The sequence below is a fragment of the Cherax quadricarinatus genome, chromosome 34, assembly GCF_038502225.1.
Source record: "Cherax quadricarinatus isolate ZL_2023a chromosome 34, ASM3850222v1, whole genome shotgun sequence".
NCBI lineage: Eukaryota > Metazoa > Arthropoda > Malacostraca > Decapoda > Parastacidae > Cherax > Cherax quadricarinatus.
The window spans coordinates 16,321,828-16,334,024 of NC_091325.1; the positions used below are offsets into that span (position 1 = coordinate 16,321,828).

A 12,197-nucleotide genomic window follows, 5' to 3' on the forward strand; every position below is an offset into this window, starting at 1 on the left:
AGCCAGTGAGAGGGGAAGAACCAGGTACAGAGACAGGGAAGGTAAAATGAGGAGGTGGAAGAAGGGAAGGAGGGGTTAAAGGACCCTTTTTTGACTTCTGAGAAGTAGAGGGACGATTGGGAGGTGTTGTAAGAGATCTCGTCGATACCGAGGCTTGTGAGGGAGAACACGAAGAAGCGAGAACAGACTGAGGCATTGAAGTAGGGACGTCTGAGCCCAGGACAGTAAAAGAATTAGATACAGGAGTGACTATGGGAGAGGTAACCACAGAGGAGACTGCAGAAGATGGGACCCCAGAAGTGGGGGGACGTTTTGAAACACGGGAATAAGAATATATAGTGCCGAATAGGTAAAAACCGTTCAATTAGCAAAAACTAATTTAAAATTAAGTCCTTTCTAAAATTTTCTCTTATACATTTAAAGATACATACTTTCATTCATGTTAATATAAAAATTAATGATTTTGTACCAAATGAACCTTAGAAAACTTATTATACCAAGTGCAATTTATATACATATATACATACATACATACATACATACATACGCACGTTAATAGAAAACAGTTCAGAATTATTTCAAGCCTAAGAATATATAATGGCGATAAGCTTTTTGTTTTTTATTCGGTGTATAAAAAGGATCCATTATATCAGCAGTACATATCATTATTACATTTATGGTAGGGAGGAGAGGGGACAGCGCTTGACTCTCTGGTGTCATACAGTGCCTGGGATGGCTGGATGGCACTCAGTGTCAATAAACTGAAATGGAAAGTAGACCGAATTCCTTTGATTAAAATCCTTCGCCGGTATCCAGACACCTTTATAAATGAAAACAGAAGAACATAAGAATGGAGGAAGATTGGGGCTGCCCAACCATACTGAGAGATGGCAGTTCCCAAGTGATAGCAACTCCAGCTCTGCTGGAACGAAACCTTTGAAACTCCCGTAGCTGATGAATTTGTATTGGCGTACTTGATGGTATCTTGGTATCCCAACTCGGGTTGGCAGGATACGGTACATGAGCTCTATTCGTGGTGGAATATGACAGGAGAAACGTAGCACTGGTTCCCACTGTGTAACCATCATGTAGAATAATGTAACAATGCATTTCTGATGTTTCCAATTCTGCTAAATAAAAAACCAGGCCTACTGGCCCATAAAACAGGCCAAAAGGCCTGTAAAACAGACCTAAACTCCTATAAAACAGGCCTACAGGCCTATAAAATAGGCCTACTGGCCCATAAAGCAGGCCTACTGGCCTATAAAGCATTTCTATTAACCTATATTTGGCATGGCCTAGGCAAACCCAACCCTTAGCATACGTATATTTGAGAGAAGCAAGTGCAGGAGGGAGAGTGTGTGTGTGTGTGTTTGTTTCACAGGGAAGCCTGCTTGGGCCATTGTTATGGATTGTCTACTTCAATGACCATCTCATCCCAGAATCCCATGCATATGCAGACAACTGTATTCTGACATTTACTTACCGAAGAGAGGAACTGCTACCTGCTCTAAGCTACATCAGTCACCAGCTAAGAGCTATATCAGTTTGGGGAAACCGATGGCAGGTAACATTTGTTCCTGAGAAAACACAAATGATTATGGTCTCTGGGCACCAGAATGGTAATGTCGGAGTAGTAGCAAGCATGAATGCGAGTGTGTTAGTACCTGGGGACGAAGTTGATTTCTTTGGAGGGAAATTTGACTCTAAATTGACCATGAAGAACCACGTTGTAAATCTTGCAAACAAGACAACCAGGAAACTTACAGCTCTTCGACGTATCTCTCATCGGCTCGACAGTAGAGGTTGCAAGATCCTATACAGGGCACAAGTACACTCACACCTTGAGTATGCTCCATTTTCTTGGATTGCCTGCCCCCTCCCCCTCAAATCCGCGACTCATTGACTGAACAGAGAACAGAGCAAGACACCTCATCTCTCGTCTGGACCCAGCCTGGATAGATCTGTCATTTCAGCAGAGTCTTCAACACCGGAGGAATGTGGGGTGGCCTTACTGTTATGTACAAGGTCAATATTGTCAAAGTACCACTCCTGGCTCTGCTCAGAGGACAGCGAGCAGAGAACTTCTACACAGCAAGACGGGCAGCAACAAGTAACTTCAGTCTGTACCTTTCTCCAGACCATCACTTCATCTGAAATCATTTATTCCTAGGACTCGTATCTGGAACATGTTCGTACAACATAATGATGTCAACGAAATAATGTCAGATGATCAAATGCAATTGCTGGCCCACAGATGGCTCCACCTTAATCCAGTTCCCTGCTTGTATGTCTCATGACAATAAAAAGGCTTTTAAATGAGCTGATGTAGGTAACAGCTCTTAGCTTGTAAATAAAGTTAAGAATCCTTGTCCTAACCTTGTTAAATTTACCCTGTGTAAAAGAGACGGAGAGAGGGAGAGAGAGAGAGAGAGAGAGAGAGAGAGAGAGAGAGAGAGAGAGAGAGAGAGAGCTAGCTGGGACCACGACTCGCCATCCCGTAGTGTCGTCAGTGTGAAAGTTATTAGGTCAATCAGGTTATAAAATGAATGTTTATGACATTGCGGACGTAAAATGGTGATTGAATTTAGTGCGTCGGTCAGATCACATCACTGAAAAATCATTACATTATAATTGCACTCATGAGGAGGAAGGAGGTGGCGCAAAACCCGTAGGGAGTCAATCAACGCCTGTGAGGCAATCAGGTTTCATCTAAGGAGAGATCAGACCCAGTTCCTTGAATCAAAAGCCTCTCACTGGCACCAATGAACCTTTCTTAAAGAGGCACTAAAAGACCAGCATTATCGTAAAAATTAATGTATTCAAGGGAAGGCGGTAAACTCGTAGGAGTCATAAAGTGCCCGGGAAAAAGACGTAATCAGGTTCGACCCAAGAGGAGCGTAGCTTCAGTTCCTTGGATCAAAAGCTCTTCACTAGCACAAAGACACTCCTCTGCCCCCCCCCTTCTTTGAAGAGAGCTCAGCATTCTCAGCACTCAGGTGTTCTCTGCACTCAGGTGCTCTCGGCACTCAGGTGCTCTATGCACGCAGCTGCTCTCTGCACTCAGCTGCTCTTTGCACTCAGCTGCTCTCTGCACTCAGCTGCTCTTTGCACTCAGCTGCTCTCTGCACTCAGCTGCTCTCTGACATCCATATCAAACATACCAAGGCTGAGGACAATAGAAACCTTTTTTTGTTTTGTCTGACAACATTAATTTTATGCAGTTAACTTATTTAGTTCTCTGAGCAGCTTCATCAGTTGCTAATTTAACGTTTGCATGCTGCAGTATTTATCTGATTTATTCTACCTCTGAAACTTATTCTTCCCGTCTCCTCTGACTGGGCCCACGAAGAGCCCCACTTGTCAACAATGCCTATACCAAATTTACATCTTTCATGCTAACTGTACTGCCTGTCGGTCAACCATCCTTGATCCCACAAGCATCTCTTACAACATCGTGTGTAGCCACTTTGTTGCAGGTCGCTTGTGCAAGACCTTACTAAAGTCGGTATAAAATCTACCACTTAAATAAATGGTTCAGCTCAATCCAGAGTTGTGGTGTATTTACCAACGTTAATTTAAAAACCACAGGATGAGAGATATATCGTGGCTTCACGTCATTTTTTCAAACAGAGTTCTACCTGCATATAAAATTTATCTATACGTAATATTACATTCGGGTTCCTCTACCTATTAGTATTAACCCATTTATGATAACGATCTAAATTCCCGGCTCAATCCTCAGTCTGTTTTTATGTACGAGAATTGAAAGCATGAGAAAAATGTTTCATATGCGCCTAGTTCTGGAGTAAACACTTAACTCTGGCACTCTGGGGAAGAGATCATAAATCAAAGTGCCACTTTAAGAAGCATCTCGCTCCCCATTCTCTACCTTTACGGGAAAAGATCGAACAATAACACTTTGAAATTATATATGAGAAAGCGCTAAACCTGTAGGAATCATGCAACGCCTGTTTTACATGATGTATGTAATCAAGTATGATCCGAGGAAGGGGAGAGAGTAATTCGTATTCCTCGGCTTATGAGCCTTTCACTAGCAACGAGGGTAAGAAAACTGAAGGTAAAAAGAATCTTCCAAACACACTCTTCTCACACACTTCCCTCAACACACTTGCTTCTTACACTCGCTCCCAGATTGCCCATTCACTTTCCCATCTCCGAAAATCAAGTGGATCGTCCGGCAATCTTATATTAATTTTGTTATTCTCAATCTTGCTTGTAAGCTCTTAAGGTGTGAGAGGTGAGAAGATTGGTCACTGATAGCTTCCAAGGAAGGTGTCTGGTGAGAGGCATTTCAGCAGAGGCAGTAAATGAGGGAAGGATCTTGCCGAATGGGAGGTAATGCAGGGGAAAGATGCTATGCTCTGGGATAATTATCCAGGGTATAGAATAACTATATTAATGCTAACATTATTCAAAATATTTATATCTCAAAGTTAGAAAAATATAAATTTGTCTAAAAGATGCCACAGCAAGACAAATACATTTTGAAATACATGTGATCTGATTAAAAATAATTCTTGTCCATTGCGAACGGCATATGCGCGCTCGCTTAGATTAAATGTTTCCGCCATGGGGAAGTGGAACAGAATTCCTCCTCCGTAAGCCATGCGTGTCGTAAGAGGCGACTAAAATACCAGGAGCGAGGGGCTAGTAACCCCTTCTCCTGTATAAATTACTAAATTTAAAAAGAAAAGCTTTCGTTTTTCTTTTTGAACCACCCTGCCTCGGTGGGATACGGCCGGTGCGTTGAAAGAAGATTTTTACATTTTTTAAAGTATTTGCCTGTTTGAAGGGTGAAAGTGAAGGTAAGATTATTATAATCAAGGGGGAAGCGCTAAACCCGTAGGATTATACAGCGCCCAGGGGGGGATGTGGAAGGCATTCAGGCTTAATTCGGGGAACTGGAGCACAGATTCAATTCCCTAAATCAAGAGCCCCTCACCAACATCAAGGAACCTTCCATGAGGGGAGTGAAGGTAAGAGACCCTGTAGAGCAACCTATTAATGAAACAACGTTTCGAACTGCTACGTTTTTCATCAAGTCATAGGTTTATTTTTTTTTATTAACACATCTGCCGATGTCCACCAAGGCAGGGTGGTCCGAAAAAGAAAAACTTTCATCATTCACTCCATCACTGTCTTGCCAGAGGTGTGCTTTACACTATAGTTAAGTCATAGGTATGACTTGATAAGAATATAAGAAAGAAGGAACACTGCAGCAGGCCTACTGACCCATGCGAAGCAGGTCCATGTCCCCCACTGGATTAGCCCAATGACCCACATAGTTAGGTCACTTCCACTTAAGGAAGGAGCACGGCATCAGACCTAGTAGCACAAGCTAGTCAGGTCCAACTCACACCCACCCACAACCACTCATGTATTTATCTAACCTATTTTTAAAACTACACAACGTTTTAGCCTCCATAACTATACTCGGGAGTTTGTTCCACTCATTCAGAACTCTATTACCAAACCAGTGCTTTCCTATATCCTTCCTGAATCTGAATTTTTCCAACTTGAAACCATTGCTGCGAGTCCTGTCTTGGCTGGAAATTTTCAGCATGCTATTTACATCCCCTTTATTTATTCCTGTTTTCCATTTATACACCTCGATCATATCCCCCCTAATTCTACGCCTTTCTAGAGAGTGCAGATTCAGGGCCCTCAATCTGTCCACATAGTGAAGATTTCTGATACATGGGATCAACTTTGTCATTCCCTTCTGTACGTTTTCCAGTGCATTTATATCAATTCTGTAATACGGTGACCAGAACTGTGCAGCATAATCTAAACGAGACCTAACCAAGGATATATAGAGTTGAAGATTAACCTGAGGACTTGTTATTTATACTTCTAGATATGAAGCCAAGGATTCAGTTAGCTTTATTGCGAACACTAATGCACTGTTGTCTTGGTTTTAGATTACTGCTAACTAGAACTCCTAAATCCTTTTCGCAGTCAGTAGTATTAAGATCTACATTATTTAGTTTATATGTGGCATGGTTATTTACCTGTCCAACATTTAGAACTTTGCATTTGTCAATATTAAACTGCATCTGCCACTTCTCCGACCATTGCGTCAGTCTATTCAAGTCATCCTGGAGTGCTCTAGTGTCCTCATTAGAATGAATTGGACGGCCTATTTTGGTGTCATCCTCAAATTTGCTTATGTCGCTATTTATTCCCTCATCTATGTCGTTTATGAAAATTGTGAACAACAACGGGCCCAACACTGACCCCTGTGGAACACCGATCGTGACGCTTCCCCACTCTGATTTCTCCCCATTTATGCAAACTCTCTGCTGCCTATTTGTCAACCACGCCTCTACCCAGGAAAAAATTTCTCCTCCTATTCCGTGTGTCTTAAGTTTCCTCAATAGCCTCTGGTGTGGAACTCTATCGAAAACCTTACTGAAGTCCATATACACAATATCACATTCATTACCATGATCTACCTCCTCAAACACCTTAATGAAAAAGTTAGTAAATTCGTAAGACAGGAACGCCCCTTTGTAAAACCTTGTTGAGATTCATTAATCAATTTATGCCTATCAAGATGGCTACGAATTGCTTCGGCAATTATCGATTCCTTAAATTTTCCCACTATGGAGGTAAGGCTTATTGGTCTATAGTTCGAATCTAAGGACCTGTCACCTGCCTTGTAAATAGGTATTATATTTGCCATTTTCCACTTATCAGGCACTATGCCAGTTTGAAGTGATATGTTGAAAAGATTAGCCAAAGGTATGCTAAGTTCCTCTTTACATTCCTTTAACACCCTTGCAAACAGTTCATCAGGGCCTGGGGACCTGTTAGGTTTTTATTTCTCTATTTGTCTGAGGACCATGTCACTACTTACCGCAATCGTACATAGTTTATTATCATCCTGTTCTACATAACCTATTATTTCAGGAATTTCACTAGTATTTTCCTGAGTAAAAACTGAAACGTTTTCCCAGTAAAGGCTTCTTCTGCCAAGTGTCTTTTAATTGAAGTAACCGCAGCCAGTAGGTGGTAAAACGGTATATACAGAGAAAGAAGACTTTTATTAGTAAGCTTTTGCATCTACACGAAGCTTGATAATGACTCAAATAGGTAAAACATGATAATAAAATCTTTTGTTGTATGTTTCTTAACAAAGTGTTTCTCTTTTTTCATTATTTTAAGTAGCACGCCATTTAGATCCAGCCTGACTGGTGCAAATAACAACAGACCATCTGTAGACACGACATTTCCAGGTATTTTGTAAATGTGTGTGTGTGTGAGGGGGGTGTAAATACCTCAATCTAATTAGGAGAAAAGCATTAGAAAAAAAATACAAATAGCCCGCACATAAGGGAGAGGAGTTATGCCGACGTTTCGGTCCGACTTGGACCATTTACAAAGTGATTTTTGTAAATGGTCCAAGTTGGACAGAAACGTCGTCGTGAGCTTCTCTCTCCAATGTGCGGGTTATGTATGTATTGATCCAGTATCGGTATTGTGCCTTTTTGTTCTTTCTAGATAAAGAACTGTCATTCGCTTCATTCCACTGGCAAGAAGAAACCGTAAATACATGGTATTCCATTGAGCAATTGCATATTAAAGTATTATAGAAAAAAATAGTATTTATCATGGCTCACTCCTTGGGGTTAATCAGTTCTTTGGATTATAAAAATTCTTAATTAAGAAACTTCAATGAAAAATCAAAATATTCAGTTGTTAATTCACTTTCTGCGAAATATAATAATGAATATATTTCTTAAATAGGAAAGAGAAGATGCAAGTGAATCTACGTTCTTTAAACGTAAATAAAAATATTTCAAGTTAGTCTTCTATAAAATTCATGCATAGGTAAAAATAATATATATTTACGATTCTGTTGGGGATCAAATCTGTTCTATCAATAACTACAGAAAGACATTATTAAGATAACCTATTGTTATAATGATTTGTTAGCAGGCTGAGCGACGTACATTGTTTACCTGCTTGGCCTCTAGTGGTCAGTTCCCAGTATATGAAGACACTTGGTGGAGAATAAAACTTTATTATAGACATTTCGCTCTAGCTAGAGTGAGACGTAGCCTATAATTAGAGTCTGCTCTGCAGTGAGTCAGTTTCTACTCTGCTTGTTAGTATTATCTCAGTTCCCAGTGCAAGTAATCAAGGAACGCTCGACATCCACATGATCATTACACACACACACACACACACACACACACACACACACACACACACACACACACACACACACACACACACACACACACACACAAGGACTGGGGAAGGGCAAAGAAGACCGCAGACAGAGTGTAGGCTAGGTGGCCAAAAACTGCAAATATCACTCAAAGAAAAGAATCTTGCTGTGAGCATAATACTGAGCACATCTCCTGAGGTGCACATCAACCAGATAACTGATGCAGCATATGGGCGCCTGGCAAACCCAAGAATAGCGTTCCGACACCTCAGTAAAGAATCGTTCAAGACACTGTACACCGTGTTCGTAAGGCCCATACTGGAGTATGCAGCACCAGTCTGGAACCCACACCTGGTCAAGCACGTCAAGAGAAAATGCAAAGGTTTGCAACAAGACTAGTCCCGGAGCTAAGGGAAATGCCCTACGAGAAAAGGTTAAGGAAAATCGGCCTGACTACGCTGGAGGACAGGCTGGTTAGGGGAGACATGATAACGACATATAAAATACTGCAAGTAATTGATAAAGTGGACAGAGACAGGATGTTCCAGAGATGGGACAGAGAAACAAGGGATCACAATTGGAAGTCGAAGACTCAGATGAGTCAAAAGGATGTTAGGAAGTATTTCTTCAGTCAGAGTTGTCAGGAAATAGAATAGTCTGGAAAGTGAGGTAGCGGAGGCAGGAACCATACATACTTTTAAGACGAGGTATGATTAAGCTCATGGAGCAAGAAGAGGACCTATTAGTGACCAGTGAAAAGGCGGGGCCAGGAGCTATGAATCGACCCTTGCAACCACAAATAGGTGAGTACACAAGCACGCACGGACGCACGCGCCCGCCCTCGGCTAATAGTGTCCCATCGGTGCCTTTTCGGAGATGCCCTTCTAAGTTGATATCACCTCTGGCACGACTCGCAGCACCAACATCAACAGCCAGCAGACAGAAGGAAGCCATGATTACCAAGACTTTGTTGACTGACACCGGTTATAGAGCCATTAGAGTCATTGCTCAAAGTCAGCTTCAACACAAAGCAGAGGATACCCCCAGTTAACACACCTGGTCTCTCACCTCTTTCCAGAAGGTTCAGAGGGTGAAGCGATCATGGGACATCTGATTAAGTGTTTATTTACTCACCCTAGCAACTATAAGATATAACAGACGCAACAAAGTACACTCAGATACGACGCAGTAAGCGACATAAACGAAAACAGAACACTTCTCTAGCAGTTACAAGAGCTCATCCCAATGAAGGCAATGGTTTATTCATTGCCTTAATCATGACTGCAGTTCTTCACCAGCTGCATCGGCAGCTGGGACCTTGCATCACACTACATGACCTTGTTACCCTCGTGTCTGCAACACTCCTGCCATTCGTCTCTTGAATGCCAATTCACGGCTTCCTTATTTGCTGCCAAGTCGACTTTCGTTCCTGCCTTCCTCGTGCCCCTCACCGCCGCCGCATCAATAACCACAGCTGGGAGAGACTCCTGCCTGCCTCATGATCCCCACAGCATCATCTGCAGTGTCGTCTAGAAAGACGTTCTAGCCGACGACAACGTCTTTCCCCGGAGTACCTAGACTTCATTTTCTAATGCCAGGATGCAGCAGATTGGACCAGTTCACTTGCACTTTATTTCTCGACTGCAGCTGTAATTAAACTCTCCAGATCACAAGTTATATTAAATATTCCAGGAAGACCAAGTGTCCTTGATGGTGATGGTGCCTCGTTTGGCTAAAAAATGTCTACTGACGCAGGTTCTTGATAGATTATGCTCCGCTCAGTGATTAAGTATCGTCTGCCGTACCAAGGAAAGGCTTTCCACTCAGGTGAAAAAATTAAAGTTAGAGCACATAGCAAAATTTTTGCCAACAATCTCACTTTAATGTAGAAAGGAATTATGTAAGTTGGAATACTGAATTTTGTAGTGGGACTATTTAGCTGTTTCCAGAGTTTTGTTTAATTCTCGTACAGCATCTTCAAAATCTTGAGTTTCCTTTAAGAGGCGCGTGAGTTCCCCTGTCTCCTAATATAAATTTTTTTGTCCTTATATTCCTTAATTCATGGTATAACTTTACAAATCTTTGAGGACAATTGTCTTGTCTACAACACAACTGTCCTCAAAGATTTGCGATAGTAATTATGGACCAGGTAGATTATAGGGAAAAAAATAATGTATTAGAAGACAGGGGAACTGACGTGCCCCTTAATGACCCAAAATCAAGGGGGGTCCACCTGATGAGAGTTTCATGCGTGAAGAATTTACAACTAGCTCACAAACTGGAAAGAAAACTTCACACGACATTTTAGTTTGTCCTGGAGCATCATGAAGAGAGTGAGAGAAAAAGAAAGGTAGGCGAAAATTTCAGGCATCCGTACAGCAACTAGATGTAATTAGGAGGCTGCCCGATCTGAGGAGGGTATCCCTGAGTTGCATAACCCCAGCTCACTCTACCTCAACATAGAGAACAGCAATAGTGCAGAGCATGGCTTAAGTCTCCAATGCAGCAACATATTAGCAATTAGTATTTGAAATGAATCAGAAGAGGCCTTCACAAATTACCACAAGAAACTAATACCCCAATTTCGTCAATAAAATGACAAATTAGGACAAAGACCCAAATAAATTCAAACCACCCACTAAGAAACACGAACTTTGAAGACCAACTGAAGAGTTTTACCTCAGAAAACAATATCCTAAACTACACCAGCACGTTAAGTTCGATGCAGCTCAGAAACTGCACTCAGAAGTTATTCCATGATAAATTGTATTTTATTATCATGGGGGAACGCTAAACCCGTAGGGATTATACAGTACTTGTGGGGGGGGGTATGGAAGGCATTTAGGTTTACTTCGGGGAATTGGAGCCCAGATCCAACTGCCTAGATCAAGAGCCCCTCACCAGCATCAAGGAACCTGCCTTGAAGGGCCAGAAAATGCTATTTCAATTTTCCCAATTTCTTCCATAAAAAAATGAAAATTTGGTCCTACACAGAACAAAATCAATGCAAACTGTTCTCTAAGACTGAACAGCATTTTAGGAAATAACTATTATTTAGGCTAACATTTATATTTTCTTGCGATGATCTTGAGGGAAGAGAATTACATTATATTATATAAGATTCAACCTAAGATAACCCAGTCAAGTTACTGACTTATATCTGATCCGGAGAGACATTTTCAGGTTATTTCACGGGAAAAAAATATATTTCAAAGTTCATAACTAAAGGACTATTCATCCGATCGGTTTTAAAATTTCAACTCCGGTGAACTACTAGTAAGTGAAGGTTTGTGGAACAGTTGCAAATGCAGTTGTCCCATGCTCAGTTTTATACAGACCAATCCCGACACTGGTTGCAATGTTATAGACTTTAGAAAGCTGCTTTCTGATCGGTTGTAAAATGTCAACACTCGTGTATCCTAGTCGGAAGAAGGTAGGTATTGTTGAGGAATTATTATTATGGGTGAGTGGTAAACACCTTGAGATTATACAGCGCCTATGTGGGGTAGGGAGAAAGGCATTCAGGCTTAATTCAGGGAATTGGAGCACAAATTCATTTCCCTAGATCAAGAGCCCCTCACCAGCACCAAGGAACCTCATTTGAGGGGATGGTTAATGGAGCGTGTTGGCACTATTTTGCCCCTTCTAATCTCCAGATGGCTGAAAATTACTCTGAAATATGCCTCCTTTAGGAGGATGCCTTAAATGCTTTCTTAACCACATAATTAGAGATGGTAAACTGGGCAAGAATTTATTTCGACATTTCGCCCAGTGTTGCGATCCCTACCATAATCATTCATATGGGTTTAAGAGTGAGAGAAGCCAGTACAAAAGGAAGGTAGGATAAGTCCCAGGAGAGAACTTGTCGAAGTGAAAAAGTGTGTTTATAGCTTCTCTTACTCCCGGTCTTTCATTAGCTAATGATGCAGCGATCCTGAGATGGTTTCATGATTGCTCTTTGTACCCATTAATTGTCAATTTACGCGAAGAGAAAAGC

At 41.5% G+C, this 12,197-nt stretch overlaps 1 protein-coding gene across 1 annotated transcript in view; it reads left to right on the top strand.

Annotated features, from left to right (window-relative positions):
• Positions 1-7,575, top strand: part of LOC128693788 (glutamate receptor ionotropic, kainate 2) — a 73,998-nt gene extending 66,423 nt beyond the window's left edge. Inside the window, exons 11-12 of the mRNA XM_053783664.2 lie at positions 1,619-1,831; positions 7,528-7,575. Of these exons, the coding sequence (XP_053639639.2) occupies positions 1,619-1,831; positions 7,528-7,575 (261 nt within the window). The remainder of the gene's footprint in view (positions 1-1,618; positions 1,832-7,527) is intronic.
• The last annotated feature ends 4,622 nt before the right edge of the window (positions 7,576-12,197 follow it).